Genomic DNA, 18,655 nt, shown 5'->3' with positions numbered 1-18,655 from the left:
ACGGCTGCGCCTGCTCACTACCAACTCTCTTTCCTCTGTCTTTTCTTGAAAAAGCGTTTCTGAATCCGTACAGCGGAGAAGAAGAACCTCTGCCGTGGCTACAGCGCTCTCAACGCTGCGGCTCCGTGACAGCCAGGACGAGCTTTTCCCCCGCCTCCCCATGCCACACGGGGAGAACTACATTACCCAGCGTGCTCCGCTCGGCGGCGTTGCGCAGCTGCGGCACTTCCGGCGCGGCCATTTTGTTTTTCAGGGCTCACCAAGGGTAGCGGCGTCCCGCCAGCCGCGCTCCCCGGCACCATGTTCCCCGTGGCCAGGGCCGCTCTGAGCCTCGCCGGTAAGCAGGGGGCGGCTCTCCGGGGTGTAGCAGCGCTTGGGGACGGCCGGTTCCTCAGGTGTCTCTGTTGTTTCCTGCTGTCCCTGTCAGGGGTGGTCCTGAGCTGTCCCCGGGCTTGCTCTTCCCTGAAGGAAGGTTCCTGAGGGCAGGTGAGGGGCTACAGGCAGCTGTCAGCCCTTTGTCCTCTGCTGCTTTTATTTTTTTCCTTTCTTCCTCTCTTTTCTACCTCGTGGGTGTTTACTAGAACTGACCTTGGGTTCCCTTTCTCGCTGTTTTTCCTCCTTAATAATAACTAAAGGCACATAAAGGTCTTGTAATCTGCGTAGTGAGGTAGCAAAGCCCTGTCAGTGCTAAATGCTTAAACTCAAGGGCTAAGTAACCTCTTCGGTAGGGAATCACTAGTGTTACACCCAGTCCCCTTAAATGTGGGCCTGGTTCATCAGTACGTATGATGTGCTCAGTCCAAACAAATGTGCTTAGGGGTGTTTCTCTATGTTTAAGATTCTTTTGTCAGTTTAAAAAAAAAAACAAACAAAAAACCTTGTGTGGGCTCACTTCTTTTAATCTGGTGGTTTGATGCTTAAGTTTGTCTTCTCCTAAATAGGAGTGCCTTTTATACTGTACACTTGTATCCACCCGTCCTGTCACATGGAGAGATTCTCTTGTATTTAATCCTCTATTATTTACATCACGCAAAGGCCCCCAGGTATTTCCACTTCCTTCTTCACCTCCCTTCAAAAATCTTAAAGAGAATGAGAAAGGTGTTACCATTTCTGACACTTCATTTGATGGTGGGATTCATCCTGAAAATGCTTATATGAAGTACATGTACTAAAAATATGAACATAAATCTCAAACATATATACTGAAAATAAACGTCTAAGTACTAAAATTATGCCCTTAAAGAAATAGTCAAAACTGTAGTTGAACTTCTGCACTGAAGGTCTAGAGAAAATGTAAACGAAAAAGCTAACTTAAAGGATTTACTACCAGAAGCAGACTTCAGGAATACTTTTCTACAGAGAAACTGGGAGAGCTGAAATGAAATGCAAGAGTTTCTGTACATCCCATACGTTGCAGTCATTGCAAAGCTCTAAAGATTATTTCCTTGTTTTTTTTTGCCTTTCTGTTGGTGGGAGACAGTGATTGTAAATGGTTTGTATGCATATTTTTGTTGACTCATGTATTTTTAATTTAATTTTCCTTAGCTCGCCGCGTTCAGCATACTGCAGTAAGGCAAGCTCATCACAAACATGAGCCAAACTTCCATGACAAGTATGGAAACCTGGTACTGCTTGGTGGAGCTGCAGTTTTTGCTACTGTCTGGGGTTATGTAAGTTTTTTTTTTCACCATTGGGTTGTGATGTAGCTGTAAACTTGCAAGCTATTTTCAGAAGGGCTTACTTGTTACAAATATCGTAAGTGATCATAATTTTGGAGGTTTTTTTTTTTTTAAGTGAGCAGTAATGTGACGTGAAAGTTTTACTATTTCATCTTTTGATTTTGAATTCTTACACAAATTTCAATATCAGGCTATTCAATGATTTTTCAAACATAGAAACAAGTGTTCGTTATGTTGGTTGTCTAAGCTATTCAGGCAGAATTTTTAGCAGAACTTGCAGGTTATGGTGAAAATACAGTATGGATTATGTGCAAGAAATCCATTTTAGTGATGTGTTTTGACATCCCGGATTATTGGTTATATAGCTAGATATTTTGAAATAGAAAACTGAACCATTTAAGTAATGCTCAATATAAATATATTCCACTTGCTTTACTGAAAGGTGAATGAGATGTTCTGATACAAGAAATCTAAACGGAAAACAACAGAAATAGGCCCGTATCGGAACGTTTCTTTGCTTTCAGAGCTAATAGTCTGGATTTTTGTCCTCCTGCAGGTGTTTACACAAGCTGGAGTCGAGTGGGGCTTGTCGCCTGTTGGCAGAATCACTCCAAAGGAATGGAGGGAGTGACAGCCCCTGCTCGTAACGAACCGGTCCGAGCTTTCACTGAAATCCTGGCGGCATTTGTTCCCCAAGCACCACCTGTACCGTGGCATTCCTGCTCTAATAAACATACCTAGAAACCTGTGTGGCTCTCCGGGCTTCCCTTTGCGTTCGGTGTCGCTTTCCCGGAGCGGCAGCCCCCGCCCAGCGGCCGTGAGGCGGCGCGGCGCGGCCGTTACCGCCCCTCCTCGCTCGCTGCGCGCAGCGCGCGCTCAGCACCACGACCCCCCCGCCCCGGCAGCAGGGCAGCCACGTGACAGCGGCGCCTCTCCCGTCGCGTGACGCGGGTGGGAGGGGCGGGGCGGGGCCCCGAGCGGGGACGGGCGGAGCGCGCCCGCGCGTCGGGAGGCGGCGGGGGAGAGGCGGCTCCGCCGTTCTCCGTGAGGACGCTGAGGCGGGCGGCGGCTGGCGGCTGGCCCCGAACCGTGAGTAACCGCGTCCTCGGAGCCCCCGCGGCCTTCAGGATTTCTTCCCCGCTCCCTTTTTTCTCTTTTTTTTTCCCCCTTCTAAGTGGAGGCGCGCAGCCGGGTGTTGTGCCTTGTCACGTCGGCGCTGTCGGTGCCCAGCGACGGTTTTTCCGCTGTTTTCCCCGTTTTTTGCCATTAAAAACGCGGTGTAAATAGCCCAGGGGAGGGCAGAGCGTCGCCTGTGGGCCTTTGGAGTGAAATACCGCTGAGGTAAAGGGAGCGCAGCTTACCCGCAGCCACTCTGCGTTGCCTTCTGGAAGTCCCACCTAAATCCTGTCAGTGCAAGGCTGTAATGTTTGAAAATATTTCCTACAGCTGCTAAAGTGTACCTGACTGCTTGCTGCGTTGTGTCTGTGGGTGTAAATAGACCAATAAATACCGTACAAGTTAGGCGTGTGCATGAAGATGTGCTCTAAGCACCACCACCATTCAGTTAGAAGTTCAGAAATAGGTTGTATTTACCTCTGGAGAAGAGACACGGACCTTTCTTCCTTCCCAGGTGGTGAGCAGGGAGCGTAAAAGCCAGCATAACGTGTCATTTACAGGTTTTATTCTTACTTTCGCTTGCACGGTGTGTTCCGCATTCTTCTGCCTTGCGTTTTGAGACAGGAATGAGGAGCCTCAGCTGACCTCGTACAATGAGGGGGGCAAAATTATATTTTCTTCCTAATGCTTGTTACAATTCTTCCAGGGGGATTCCTGTGTTCTCTGGAAATCTGCTCTGAAGAGTTAGTGCAAGGACAGGAAGAAGTGAAAGGATTTGCGAAGAGTTTGTCTCAAGTATTATAAAATTCTCGTTAGAACCTAATGGAATGTTTTTTAATTTATGCTCTGTTTGTCTTTTTTTCATCTGTCTTGTATAGAAAAAAAGTTCCTTAGGGCAATTTCCATAGTCTGCTGACACAGCAGGAGTTGCTAAAGTCTTAAGCAGCACAAATTGCAACCTGCTTAGAGCCTCACGTCGCTGTCTGTGCGGGATGTTTATTACAGGCGTGCAGTTTCCCCTCTGATAAAGCATCACGTATATGGCCATACTTTCAAAAGTGACTATTTGCCTGTGAAAGTAGCAGAACCCCATTCTTGTCTGTCAGACCAGACCACCTGTAACCAGTATTTTCATAAGCTCGGCAGGGTCATAAACCTTTGTCTCTTTATGCTGTCCTTTGTTCTTTTTTTTCATGTTTTTGGAGACCTTTAGGGATGGGTACCTGTCTTCTGCTAAATGTGATTAGGACTCTTTCTTTTTGCTGTCAAAAAGAAAGCTATAAAGTAGGACTTAGCCATTTGGAAATTTAGTACAGTCCTAAATTAAATTTGACAGATTCTGTTCCTGGCATTTGTTTGTCTTTACCTAGCTTTTGCTGACATCTTCCAGCAGCAGCTATAAATTCAAAATATGTATGGAAAACTTTGGTGAAAACTAAGGTTGTACACTTGGAGAAGCACACAGTATTTCTGTTACTTATCCGTACTGATCCGTACTTCACGTACATGACGTGAAGCATGCTTGTGGTGCATGGTGAGTGCAGTGTTAGACTGAGATGCCTGGGTTAGCTCAGATAATAGAAGCTCGTAAGCATTTTTGGGGGTATAAGATGAGTGTCTGGGGTTTTACCAGTGCGGTAGCTGTACCACTTACCTTTTTTTTGGTAGCATGATGTTGTGACCGTCAACTTTGACTTTACCTAGACTTACTATGCTTCGAGATGCTTTACTTACAAAGACTGCTGTCAGCACGTCCAAGCAAATGATTTGTTGATGTGAATCCAAGTTTCTCAGTTGCCCTGTGTCTAATCACTGTTTAATTTTCCTTTCCCTTGGAAGAAGTTGTTATTAAAAATAGAAATTGTTTCTGTTGCCTCTTTCACTTAATAAAAACACTAAATGACTTTCTTGAAGAAAGTGGAATGCTTGGATTTTAACACAGGCAACCCCAGCGTTAAGCCTCAAATTGTCCCTGCAAGCACTTAGGTCCATTTCCAAAGATCCTTTCGGTTTTAGCTATCCTTGTGCACCGCCTGTTCTGTCGCTGGGTGCTGCAGCTCCGGGGTAACGTACGGTACTTGGTTCTGTGCTACTGCAGAGCCCGATTATTTCTAGGGCTCTGCTGCTTCATTGATGGTGTTAATACACGTGCAAGGAAGTACTATTGGTTTGTGTACTGCAAAACACAGGTGAAAGAGTACTGAAAGGATTAAAACAGCTAAAAGGGGAGTTTCTAAAGGTGTTAAGCTGTAAATAGTGCACTAGAGAATACAGTAAGCTGACAGATGCTTTCACAAAGTGTGTTCAAAGCCAAGGCTGAGATGAACTTCAGATGGTATTCCAGAAGAGCAGTAGTTGAAGCCTTGTGTTTTCTTGTGTTCTGAATATGTAGCTGTTAGACTAAGTGTGTGCAGAGGGGTCTTTGTGCTGCTTGTCTGCACTGCCAAATCCCTAACCGGTGATCAAGATGCTCTACAGGTGGAGCAATGCCCTGGTCTAGAATACAGCTGTCACTTCTCTCTAAACCAGGGGTGATCTATGACTTAGCATCTCACCCCAAAAATGTGTCTGTAACTGTCACGACCGAAAGGGTTACCTGGCCTGTGGGTCTGCAGGGATCTCAGAAGCGGGCTTATAGGATTTTGTGATGTACAAAGGCACAGGTTTATTTTCTCAAGGTTTCTGCTTATTACAGATTAGCACCAATCAGCACTAGCAAATACAATGATCAGTAAGGTGAATATATGGACAGATAATAAGCAATTACAGATATTACCACGATGCAAATAGATGTGTAGTAGATATTAAGAATATAACACTAATTAATAGCAGCAGCAATTAGAGGTAGTAGAAAGGCAATTAGGGGTAGTAAAAGTTCAGCGATATAATACCTACAGATACAGATTGGCTTTGTAGGTTCAACTAGCTTACCAGTTCTGTGACAATGAATACACTTAGGGGTTACAAAATTAGCAACACTATACTGATGACAGATTATGTACATACGTTACAAGACTCCTTACAAGACTTACAAGACTCCTGGTACCAAGAGCATCAAACCAGTCCCAGAAGTGGGGGAAGGAGGGGGGGGATAAAACTGACCTCAAAAAGGAATAATTAAGAAAAATGATAACAGAAGAGATGGTCCACAAGGAGTGGGAGCAAACAAATACTGGATGGAGTCCCGCATGGAAGTTGATCTGTGCCACAGAGCTGGGATCAGCCAGGGGTCCCCAGTGAAGGTGCAAGTTGTACAGGACGTCCTCTAGGAGAGACAAGTCTGTGCAGTAAGGAGAGGTCCCAGGGAGAGAGAGGCTCTGTTTTGGGTAGAAAGCAAGTCATTTTTACATTGCAGGGACGTAGGAGGTCATAGGCCACCTCCTAGAGCAGCCAGTAGATGCTTCTAACTTTTTTGTTGGTTTTGCCCTCATCGATGGTTCCTTGGGGATGCCATCTGCCTTGCTGTCGGGTAGTTATGAGGATCTTCAATATCAGCATATAAGATAGATATAGTCACCTAGAAGGCTTTTTAGAAAGCTTTTGATTTGTTGGTTGTTTCACCTACGAGCTACCAGAACCATAATTGTCCCTTCTACGTTGAATTTCTTTTGAGTGAGTGTGTGTGTGTGTATGTATATATACATATATATATATATATACACACACACACTGTAGCAAGAGTAAGGAAATGGGAAGTTCTATGTTCACCGTACTGCTGTAGCTCACAAAGAGTGCTGCATGCTGTCACGAGATCGTTTGACTTCTGCATCCATTTTCTTGTTGACTTGGTAAATATTAACGCATTTGAGGAGAAGGAGGTTTATATTGTCAATATTTATGTTGCTTGTCTGCAGATAGCCATAACTTAATGGTGTAGCAAAGTTTTCAGGCTGTTTAGTTGTGAATTTATCTCGAGTTAATGTTGTCAGAAGGAGGGAATCGTGACAAAAATACTTCTTTTAAGTTTCAGCCAAAGTATTTCTACAGGAAACACTCAAAGGGGAGATAGAATATTAGAAATGAATATAACCAAGTGGAATATTAGCACAGGGAAGAATGTGTTAGCTTGTCAATTTAACTTGTTATTGTCCTGGGGATTTTTGTACTTGCAACAAAGCGAATCAAAATCCCTGTTTGTCTGATATGCCTTTTTTTCCCCCCAGTAGAGAGCTTACGCATATGTCTTATAGCTCCAGTAGTGTTTCTTAATGAAAAGCTGGAGAACAAAAAGAAGAGAGAGAGTTTGATCCAACAGATAAATTCTGTGACGGAAGTTTTGGATTCAGTCCTAGCACTTTGGGGTCTTGAGGGGGGAAAAATGATTTTCCTCTTAAGCCTTTAAGCCTTGTGCATGTTTGAGTCACGGTTCTCTCCAGGAGTGGGTTTTCTCTGCCATGTTTATGCAGTGCTTAATGCCATGAGGCCCTGATCATCGGTCCTGGGAGAGCAGACTTGAAAAAGCCCAACCAAACACGCAGAAAACTCTCCCTGGGGCAGTGAAGGGAATGAAGCTCGGTTGGTTTTGATTTATTATTTAAATTCAAACGCAAGCAGATTGTGTTTTATTTTAAAGGAAAGATTGTGTCTATACAAAACATGCATATGAAATTTTATTGACATAATAGGATTTTAACATGCTTTATGGGCCTAACATGCTTATTCAGGTCCTGAATTACCACAATCAAATTATTTTCTTTCACTTCCGTAAATACCATCCATCATATTTGAAGTCGTGTTTCAAAATTTATTTGGTTAGATTAGGCCAGGGAGGCAGAAGGACTCTTTATTTCCCTTTCCACGTGCTGTCTTTTCAATGGGAAAACATGAGGCTGTGTAAAAACTGGTGGAGCTGACTGTATGTAACATGTCACATCCGTGGCAGATGATGGACTGGGGTGTCTCAGTTCTCTGGTTGCTGTGCTCACAAAACACTCTGCAAGTCAAGTACTTCTGGACACTTTACCTGTACTTTAGCCTTTTGGGAAGATTCATTACTGCCTGGAATTACAATTACGCCCTTGTTTGCCCTGTGGACTGAACCTTCCTTGTGGAAGAGCTGAAGTGTCAGTGAGGGCCATGTGATGAAATGAAAGCACATCTTTTAGTTAGCTTTACAGTCTTCTTAAAAAATATCTTGTGCCTCAGAGTATGCAGATGAGCCTGAGAAAGGGCTGGTCACATGAAGCTCTTAAACCACACTGCTCTCCCGATTCCCAGCTCCCTTGTGTGCTGTGTGACCCTGCTGCATTTCTGTAGGTGTGTAAATAATTATGGATAAATATTCCTGTGTTGCTAAGAATCCAGCTCTGGTAAGTTAGGCAAGAATTGAGATCTGTACCACCTCCTTGGGTAGGGATATCCCATTAGTGCTTCTCGTAGCACGAGTTACTGCTTTCTGCTGACTATGACATGATGGGGTGCCTCTAATGCAGTAACTTGCTGTCGCTGTTTTACCTTCTGAGGCAGCAGAACCCGATTAGCACCATCAGTGCAAGCGTTAATACAATGCTTTGGACCCATTTTAGCATTAATCAAGGCCCTCGTTGCCTGAGAGCTCTCTGGGTGCTCTTGGCAGCAGGACCACCGTGTGTGGAGCGTGTCCCCTGCGCTCCACGCGTGTGTCCGGAGGCAGGGCTGCAGTGGGAAGCAGCTTTGGGATGCTCATCCCCAGCTGCCCTCGGTCTCCAGTTCCACGTGCAGCCCTTGTGCTTCCCGACTTCCCCGTGCTGTGGCTGGAAGGGTGGAGTGTTAGTGTTGTAGGATGCGTCCAGAGCAGGTACTTCAATTATAAAGCAGCTCACCGAGGTGTGCAGAGTCCTGTGACTGCGAGGTTTTCTTCGTGCTTGCCAAACCTTCCTGCCTGCTAGCTGCTCTTACCAGGTTGGACATGGTGCTTAGGGACATGGTCTAGTGGGTGATGGTGGTGGTAGGGGGATGGTTGGACCAGATGATCTTGGAGGGCTTTTTCAACCTTAATGATTCTCTGATTAATGTATGCTAATTCCTATTTTCTCGTGCTTTACTGTGTAGTTCTTGAGCAAAGCTCCTGTTGCCCAACAGGACACGAGGGGTCATACTGGAGTTCAGGTCCCTTACCTGGTCGTTTGAGAGTTTTAGGGGATGCATCAGGGGGAAAAAATCAAGTGCTCAGACTATCTTTTACAACGTTTACATAATTAATTTATTTTTTTGACCTAGTAATTATGGTTAAGTTTTCCCACATGGTGGCTGACAATTTTGCAATGTGTTGCTGGCACTTTGCATAGAATGCATTTAAAGAAAAAAACAAACAAACATATTTCACCTGTTGGAAAATTCGCTGTAATTCAGAGGGTTGTGCTGTCTTCTTTATAAAGCTTCAGCATTTAGTTTTTGAGGTTTTAAGCATCAGTGAGGTCAACCTGGTTCTATAATGAAACATTGCAGTATTCATGTATGGTTTTCTAGTGTCTTAGAGCAAAACCAGAAACTTTCAGACCTTCTATAGCAGGGAGCAGTCGTGAAATGCCACCAGGGAGAGAGCAAATTAATTTTATTAAATGCTGCTCATACTTAGGGTAATCTAGTTTCCCAGACAAGTCCGCAGGGTAATAAACCAGTTAAGCGCGTGTTCAACTTTGGCTGTTGGGTTAGTCATCAGAATTTGGTATTGCTTTCACTGCAGTCAAACACTAAGCAGCTGACTGATTATTTTCCTAGTCATAAACCTCCCATGCAATGGAAAAAATAATGCAAAATTTCAAAGATGGAAAAAAATCTTAATCTCTTCTTTGTCCTCCTTCCTTCTCTGTTACTTAATTTATGCATTGGACAAACAAACTCACTTGCAGCAGCCATTATTTCTGCAGATTAATTTCATTTAGATTTAGTCATTTTTCCGCGCTTGTTTTTACAAGATAGAATAAGCGTGATAATCTGCAGAGGAGCAGAAATTAGACTTTCCTGAATGAGATTTGGAAAAAGTTGGATTTACTCCCTAGGACCAATTCCAGCATTCCTTGTTCTCACTAGCACAGGGTGATAACGAAGAGATACAGACGTGGACAAACACAGCAGGCGTCTGTCACTGTGCTTTCCGTGCCCTCCTCGATCGTTCTGACGTTCCAAGGCCTGGTGTCTCCTCCTTGCTTGCTTCTCCCAGCAGTTGGGTCACACACCACTGAGTCACAGCTTGCTGCATGTGATTAAAGGATCTTGATTGTAATACAAAGTGAATTATGAATGTCTGAATAATTTTCTCTTTGAGGATACACGGGAGCAAGTAGCTAAGTGCCTCCTTCCTGTTCAGTTGTGCTCAGCATCAGATTTTGATCAGGTTTTGGTATCTACTAGAGTACATCATCTGTTAAATTCCTGCATATTGTTTTGATTTTTACCTTTGAAATTATTTGGAGGGGGAAAAAAAGTCCTAATTCTTTTTTGGCCAACAGAAATGAGAAGACTTGAGTAGAATTTCACAATGGAGGCAAGATCCATAGTCATCGGCGTGGAGGGAATGACGTGCCATTCCTGTGTTCAGGCCATTGAACAGCACCTCGGGAAGAGGAATGGTGTCCATAACGTTAAAGTAAGTGGCACTACCCACTTGTTTTAAAGTATTGTTCTTGTACGCGAAGCCATGGTAAAGTGTGTACCAAGGGGGGAAAGTATGTGGGAATACTATATCCTGTACATTTCATGGGGAAGTGATCTTTGAGGTGTTTTACTGTATTTCTAGTACAAGCAAGAGAAAAACAAGTGCTTACTGTACTTCAGTGGGAGCTGAGTTGTCACCTGTTACTCCTTAAGTCACTTTCTGCCTCAGTTTAATACTATGAATTTCTATGCTTGATTCAGTGTTACAAAGTAATGAGAAAAGTAAAATAAAAATAAAATAATAATAATCAGGGCAGGATTATCTTAAATAAGATGAAGCGAATGCCCTAGAATTTACACTCATTTTAAAAAACAAGTTGTATTTGCCCCTTAAATTCAATAAGTATCAGTATTTTGCTCTCAAACCTCCAGGCCTTTTCTTCTACGCTGACAGTATACACAAGTCACTTGCACAGGTTCAAAGGCCTGAGGTGTCCAATTCATGATGAGTTGGTTGGCCACCATGAAGAATGCTGCTGTTTTGTGGTAGTAATGGAATAAAGGTAGTAGTAGTCCAGGGCTATCCCCTTCAGGCATGAGAAGTTCCCTTCCTTTTGTGTTGTCCGTTTAAGGAATGAGAGAGCAGCAGAGCCATAGTCTTGAACTTTTGACAGAGCTACTTGTTTTGCCCTTAATTCAGACTTCCTTAATCTGAGTTGATTTTAACCTCCTTTTTTTTAATGCTTTCTTGATGCAGAGGAGATATCAATGTCATTAATCTTTTTTTCTATCATGAGCAAAATGGTGGATTTTAGAATATTCCAGGGTGAGCCAACTGGTCCTAAAAAATACATCAGTCTATGGCAGTTTTCATAATGAAAACAATTTATAATCTGGGAGATTCCTTTTAGTCTTATGACCTAATTTGTGTAAGAAGGAGTAGTCCTAACAATTATGGCTGCAGAAAATTGCCATGTTTAATTACTGGGTATATAGATTATGAAATCCTGCTGTATCATTCTGTAGTAGTTGATTTTTACTCTACAGAAAATAATATTTTCCTGGTCTCTTCAAAAGTTGTTTCCATTTTAGTAGACATGTCAGAGATGAAATCTGTGCTTCCCAGAATCAGCTACGCTATCTTATTTGGGGGGCATGTGATTGTTGCCCGGAGCTCACTTCAGAGGGCTCATTGTGGTTAACCATTCTGCACAAAGACAAAGGTACACCACTTAGTAGAGTTACCTTTGCATGAAGTAGGAGTTCGTGTATGCTCACAGAAACTTTGGTGAACGACAGCAGTACTGACACGTTGTTTTTCATCTTCAAGTTTAATGGAGCTTTAATAAGACACGGGGCTGTTCTCTGACACCAGACACTTGGATCACTGAACGGGCTCTTAGAAACAGGGATTCCACTGTAACGACTTCTGTCATATGGGAATGTCACACAAATCCCTAGGTATTGGCAAACACGAGGTGAAACAAAGATTAAAATTGGCTTGTAAAGTAATACCCTCAAATAACCTGGCTTCAGAAGTCTTCTTTCCTTCCTTCCCAAAATTACTCTAGCAAAAGATGTAATTTCTACAAAGTTGCATTTTTGTTTCAGCTGATTTCTGAAGATGCGCAGATATGACTTGAGACAGTAAGAGGAGAGACTCTTAATTTAACATGTAGAAGTACATCCCATCGTGCTTTTTACATAAGGAGTGAAACAGTTTTGTAAATATAAAACCCTCAATAGTTTCTTTTTATGTTCTAAGGTAAATAACATCCCAAAACTGAATAATATTTCTAAAACTACTATTGGCAAGAAAATACATTAGAAAATCTTAGTCTGAGTAAAATAGCACAATAATACATTTCAAGAGATTATATTAGTAATTATCCACGTTGCAACATCAGAACTTCAACTTAGGGTTTTGTTTAGTTATTATGAATTAGGTCAGCAGGAGAGATGAATGTTGGATGGCCAATACAGACAAACAGCTGCATTTAGGTTATTTTGCTGCCAACGGTAATGAAACCAGTAAATGTCCATGTTCCTAATTCTGCTGAGGCCCATAATTGGGACAAAAATGAAGAAAGGTGGTTCTTAAAGTCATTTAACTGGTGTAATTTAATCACAGCTCTGGTCTTTAGGTTGTAGCTTTGCCCAAAGTAAAGATAAAATTGAATGATAATGTGTAGGGCCTCTGGCAGGCATTGGCTTTTGCTTTTGGACACTGCAGTAATTGTGTTTGATGTATCATCAGTTGGGAGCAAATTAAATTGAGGATATTTGTACCGTCAAATGTGAAAGGTTAGTACTAAATCAGGAAGTCTGTGGGTCACGAAAACGTACAGAGAGGAAAAACAGTTTTCATTGATGTTTGTCATGTATCTAATTTCAAAACTGAATCTTGCTCTGTTCAGTCTGCTGCGCTTTATTCCTCATAGCAAGGTAATAGCCTGTGCCTAAGACGCCAAGAATTATTGGACTCCTTTCACTGCTACTTAAATATGTGGGATTTTTCAAAGAGTGTTTTCCATCCTTGCAGCCTAAGGGTGATTACTTCTAACTGCAAAATTGTACAAGTGATTAGATTTTTTTTCTGTGGGCTCTTTTGCTTTTGATTGAATTACACTGACTAACTAAATTCAAGAGAGTTTGGCTCTGGAAGGTTCTTTTTTTTTTTTTTTCCCCATAAAATGCATTGATGCTGTCTGGATATCATAAGTTAAAAAAAAAAAAAAAGACCAGAGAGACTCTTTGTAAAGGATTCTGAAACTTTTTTGGGGAAAAACAATTCTGCGTTGTGTCTAGCCATGTTGTTTCACAGATGAGATGAAGTTACTGTATGGTGGCCATTGGTATGGCCTTACTCTTCAAGGTAGGTAGTCATGGATAAAATGCTACAAACAATACTGGAAAAGTACTCCTAATGTCTGCAAATAAAAGCTATTCATAATCCCATGCAGGGTTTTACTTCCTATGTCTTAATATTGCAGTTTGCTAAATTGGTTGGTTCTTTTTTTTTTTTTTTCCTTTGCAAGGTATCTCTAGAGGATAAAAATGCCATCATTATTTATGACTCAAAGCTACAGACTCCAGCAACACTACAGGAAGCAATATGTGACATGGGGTTTGATGCTACATCAGCTGGTTCAGACCCACAACCTGTTTTACCTGACACTATTTTTCTTACTATTCCTGCTCAGTCAGCTCTAACATCTAAAGAGATTCGTAGTACACTACTGAAGAACAAAGGTATCCTGGATGTTAAAATGTCCTCTGACCAAAAATCTGCAGTGGTGACTTTCCTTTCTTCCATTATAAATGGCAAGCAGATTATCCAGATGGTCCCAGGAGTAGACTTAAATATTTCAGCACCAGAAGTGACTCCAGGAACATGTGAAGATTCCAGCTGGTCTCAAGCAAGTAGCGTTTTGTTGCGCCTGAAAGTGGAGGGGATGACCTGTCATTCCTGCACCAGCACTATTGAAGGGAAGGTTGGCAAATTGCAAGGAATTCAGCGGATTAAAGGTAAAAACTTACATATCTCCTCTCATGGCAATGTGGAGGTGCTTTGGATTTATATTAGTTTAATACAACAATTACTCTTTGTGGTACCTGATATGTATCTAAATGTTAATTTGGGCTAGCAGTAAAGAAGGAGGCGTAAACTGTGGTGAGGCTCTTGCTGTTACATGTGTGACAGCATTCAGTGATTGCTTTTTTTTTTTTTTTTTTGGTATTTTGGTAGGGAGGTTGGAGTAGTAGAGTTCCATAACTTCATTTTTCAGTTTTAGAAATCTCTAATACCAGGTCTCTCTTTGTATTGTAATTAATGTTAGTTTATATTTTCTTTTCAATTAAAAATTAATATTTTTATGTATGTGATTGTATCCAAAAGGTAAGATGCAATAGGCCCTGGATAAAAGGATGTATTTAGTAAGAAACAGTAATGTTGTTTGTGAAAGTCCTGGGAAAAGAGCAAAAATTGAGAAAAAAAGGTATTTGAGAACTGTTTTATTGTCTAGACAATAAATGGTTGCACTAAATTACACTGAGATTTTCCCAAGCCACTTAAACCTCTGTTACATTGCAGTTAAGTTTCTGAGCGTTTGAAGCGTTCTCGGAAGTCTTTGACAAGATCTGTTGCTCTTAGGGCAACATGCTTGTTATACTTAGGGCAGTAATGCACGCTTATTTTTGCTGTTTAATTTTCAGTGTCCTTGGACAATCAGGAAGCTGTTGTCGTGTATCAGCCTCATCTAATTACAGCAGAAGAGATAAAATGTCAAATTGAAGCTGTGGGCTTCACAGCATCTTTCAAAAAGCAGCCTAGGCCCCTCAAACTCAGTGCTATTGACCTGGAAAGGTTGAAGAATACTCAGACCAAAGGCTCTGAGACAACATCACTGAAAGAAAACTCCAAGAATGTGAACGATACGAAGACCGTTGTCTTCAAAATTGATGGCATGCACTGCAACTCGTGTGTCTTCAATATTCAGAGTACCATATCAGCACTCCCGTCAGTAACAAATATAGTTGTTTCATTAGAGAAGAAATCTGCCATTGTAAGCTATAACCCAAACTTAATTAGTGTAGAGGTACTGAGAAAAGCCGTAGAGGCAGTGTCTCCAGAGACGTTTAAAGTCAGTCTTCCTGACCAATATGAACATGCAGCGCTTCTTTCTGCGCTGGCATCTCCACTGAAGTCTCCTCACACAGCTTTGAAGGATGCTACCCAGCCACTTACTCAAGTTGTTGTGATAAATATTGAGGGAATGACTTGTAATTCTTGCGTGCAGTCTATTGAGGGAGTCATATCCCAAAAGGCAGGTGTAAAATCTATTAATGTCTCTCTGGCAAATAGTAATGGGACTATAGAATATGACCCTCTGCAAACAAGCCCAGAAGACTTGAGATCCTCAATAGAGGATATGGGATTTGATGCATCTTTATCAGGTAAAACGTTTAAGCTTAAAAAGATTATGCAATTCTGTTTGAGATTTGGTACCACCCAAGATGAGATTTATCAGTTTACACATTATACTTCCTGCATGTCAAGAGAAGCTTTATATTTTCACTGTCAATGAGATAGTTAAGTAAATCTGTAGCACTTCCTTTAAGACATTAGATTAATTAAAAAGTACTGAGATATATGGAAATATAAATACATCCTGTAAGTATTGATATTCAAATGGTGCTTCAATTTGCCACTGTTTAATGTTTATGGAATGAATGTAGAAAGTAAATGGAGCTTTGATAGCTGCTAAGAATGATAATTCGCTGCTAAAGAAACTTCGTGGCAGCAATCTACTAGAGATTTAACTTGTGTGAAGTAACTGAGAGGTTGTTTAACCAGACTCAGGCATGGCTGAGGAGTGACAAGAATCTGTAGAGTGTGGATATCACCGAGGAAGTTAAAATTATGCTTACCATGATGTCTGGTACACTGAAAGTAATTGTGCAATGGGAACAGATGGCTAGGTAGTGGTGTCCAGAATATTTACAGAGAACACAGATCAACATTAATGGGAAGAGGCTTCTCAAGGGAATGCGGAGGCTCCATTTCTTATTTGCTAAGATTAAATTTAATACAGCAGGTGAAATATTTTATGTCAATAACTGAAGCAGTGAAGTCAGGTGCTCATATTTAATCCCTTTTATACTGCTCCTGCCTAAACATAGCTTGTCCTGAATTGCTGGAAGAAGCAGCGATCTGTGGCTTGAGGTCCCTTCTCAAAGGTCAAAAACATTGACTTTGCTTGCAAAACATTCATTTGTTTTGTACCCCAGGTAAAGTCAACAAATTTGCATGTAAAACTAAGGTTGTAAGGCAGAGGCTTAGCTTCCGACCTGCCAAAGAGGACAGAGGATGTACAACAGGACAGATGAATATAATGAGGAAAAGGAAAAGAAAAATTGTAACAAAACAATCAGATAGAAAGTTTATCAGAGGCCTAACCATTGTTGCTTCAGTAAGCAAAAGAAAGCAGACTTATTCCTGTGCTCGAGAGCCTTAATAAGGCACGTACAATTACTGCTTCTTGGTCTGCAAATTTACAGCAACGTGTATTAATGCCAGGTCATAGCTCATTGCAGTGTCTATTCGTGGTGTCATGAATTTCAATCTCTTCCTCAGCAAAGACAGAACTCCCTGTGGGGATAACTCAACCCTCACCTGAAGAGCAGCTGGCATCTCACAGAACTGAGCCTACCTCCAAATTGTCACCAAACCATGCTGCTAAACAAGAGGCAAAGAGCGTATCCAAGTGCTATGTCCAAGTCACAGGAATGACATGTGCTTCATGTGTAGCCAACATTGAGAGGAATTTGAGAAGAGAAGATGGTAAGATATATATCAGTGTAACCTGTTAAATTTCTGAGCTTTTCTTTTAGAGAATCCATCTAGCTTATGTGTACTGTTTTTAATTAGTGGGTTGTTAAGAGAAGTACCGTTGCTGGTACTTCATGAGGGAGAACATAAGTTGACTTACAGTTGGTTTGTAGGATGAAAAGAGAATGTAATTCTTGCTGCTTTGTTGGCGTGCTGGCTGGAGACTGCCCTTGCAAAAGCAGGAGTTGAGGTTCTCTGAAGAGAATATATAGAGATCAAATATGGATCCTCATGAAACTAAACTAAATCTCTTCAACTGGAGTGATTTACCCAGGTCTGCAACTTAAAGGCAGAAGTGTACACATCTGTATCAGAAACAGAGCTATTGGAGAATGACAGTATTAGTATGGATTAAAGAGATGTAAGGTAACTTTAGCTCCGCAAGTCAGGACAATGATGTCTATATTTCTGTCAGAGTGATGATTTTATTTGCAGGAACAAATAGTTGCATAACTATAATGAAGGGTTATTATTATAGACTGTGTTTAATTATTATAATGAAGATGGACATATTCCAAGTTAACTTGGAATTTTATTTCTTCATTCTAAAAGCTTTTTGTACTTTCCTTTTAACTCAGTGTACAGTAGGATTGCATATTGTTAGATCTACCCTTTCTGAAACATGTTCACTCAAGTTCTTAAAGAAAGGGTTTTTAGAAATTCTAGAATTAGATCAAAATAATATGCCAGAGTCTATTTTAGAAGTGGTTTTTGAAGTCAAAATGGTCATCTTTTCATACAAAGTAAATTGAATGTTTGTAATGAGACAGATGGTAAACATGAATTGCATGTTTTTCTCCTGGAGTAATATATTAATTCTTCATGCTTGCACTCCCAAGCTTTTGTTACACTGCTTATACATCTTCCAAAAATGCTTGTTTTTGTTTTTATGTGCCTATAATGTGGTAGGTTTCTCAGTTTCATTGCACTGCTATTGTGCTGTCACATTGTCATTAAGTGTTTTTCTTAAACATGAACTGCTATTTGTACATTTTGTTTTCTAGGAATACATTCAATACTTGTTGCCCTAATGGCAGGAAAGGCAGAAGTGAGGTATAATCCTGCTGTCATACACCCTTCGGCTATTGCAGAGCTCATACGAGAACTGGGATTTGGAGCTACTGTGATGGAAAACTCTGGTGAAGGAGATGGAATTCTGGATCTTGTTGTAAGCTAGTAATTAAAAACAACCACCCCTGTCTTTATTTTATCTATTGTACTTGCTTTTGGGGGATTATTTTGCATATGGCAGGATTTTCTGTGATTTTTTCTTTATTTTTTTTGGAGCGGAGTCTAGCTTAGTGTTCCAGCTCTCAGCATGAAGAGACAGCAGAGGTTCATCAGAGCTTAAAACGTTGTGTTCTGCGCCATGCTTCCCCTGTAGGGCTTTCATCCTTCACAAGTGAGCTCCATCTCACTGCTTCAGACCCCAACCATAGGCAATAAATAGTTCGGGATGGTCATAACAACACTTTCTTTTCCCATTTCGTATGATACATTAACCTTTGGTTTCGATAACCATAGGGAACCTTTATTTTACAGGTGAGAGGAATGGCATCTGCTTCTTGTGTGCACAAAATAGAATCTACCCTCATGAAGACTAATGGTGTTTTATACTGCTCAGTAGCTCTTGCAACCAACAAAGCACACATCAAATACGATCCTGAGATTATAGGTCCTCGAGATGTGATACAAGTGATAAAGGTAAGTTTCATGAAGGCAACAAGTCTAATAAAATATGAAGTGTCCTTTGAAGCATTACATACCCCACAGCAGAAGGGAAGAAGGCTATTAAAGGAAAAAAAATTGTCTCATCCATCATTATCTTGCTCTCAGGTTTCTGCAGATAATGTGTGTGTTCTGGCTGAAAAGCAATGATCTGTAGTGACTTTGT

At 41.3% G+C, this 18,655-nt stretch overlaps 2 protein-coding genes across 3 annotated transcripts in view; both read left to right on the top strand.

Moving 5' to 3' along the window:
• The first annotated feature begins 133 nt into the window (after nucleotides 1-133).
• Nucleotides 134-2,427, top strand: COX7B (cytochrome c oxidase subunit 7B). Its single transcript, XM_013185158.3, has 3 exons — nucleotides 134-337; nucleotides 1,546-1,670; nucleotides 2,236-2,427. Exons 1-3 carry the CDS (start codon nucleotides 301-303, stop codon nucleotides 2,308-2,310), a joined length of 237 nt encoding a protein of 78 aa, XP_013040612.1. The 5' UTR covers nucleotides 134-300; the 3' UTR covers nucleotides 2,311-2,427.
• A 219-nt stretch (nucleotides 2,428-2,646) lies between these two features.
• Nucleotides 2,647-18,655, top strand: part of ATP7A (ATPase copper transporting alpha) — a 28,518-nt gene continuing 12,509 nt past the window's right edge. The window contains exons 1-7 of one of the 2 annotated variants that reach the window (XM_048070670.2): nucleotides 2,647-2,768; nucleotides 10,226-10,362; nucleotides 13,409-13,898; nucleotides 14,586-15,326; nucleotides 16,507-16,713; nucleotides 17,766-17,929; nucleotides 18,304-18,465. In XM_048070670.2, the coding sequence (XP_047926627.2) occupies nucleotides 10,255-10,362; nucleotides 13,409-13,898; nucleotides 14,586-15,326; nucleotides 16,507-16,713; nucleotides 17,766-17,929; nucleotides 18,304-18,465 (1,872 nt within the window). In that variant the 5' untranslated portion in view covers nucleotides 2,647-2,768; nucleotides 10,226-10,254. Of the gene's footprint in view, nucleotides 2,769-2,827; nucleotides 3,021-10,225; nucleotides 10,363-13,408; nucleotides 13,899-14,585; nucleotides 15,327-16,506; nucleotides 16,714-17,765; nucleotides 17,930-18,303; nucleotides 18,466-18,655 lie in introns of those variants that run through there. The other variant, XM_013185156.3, reaches the window with a different exon arrangement.

Source organism: Anser cygnoides, chromosome 13 (assembly GCF_040182565.1).
Source record: "Anser cygnoides isolate HZ-2024a breed goose chromosome 13, Taihu_goose_T2T_genome, whole genome shotgun sequence".
NCBI classification, from domain to species: domain Eukaryota; kingdom Metazoa; phylum Chordata; class Aves; order Anseriformes; family Anatidae; genus Anser; species Anser cygnoides.
Note: the sequence above shows the minus strand (reverse complement) of the source record. Positions and strands in the feature narration are given on the sequence as shown.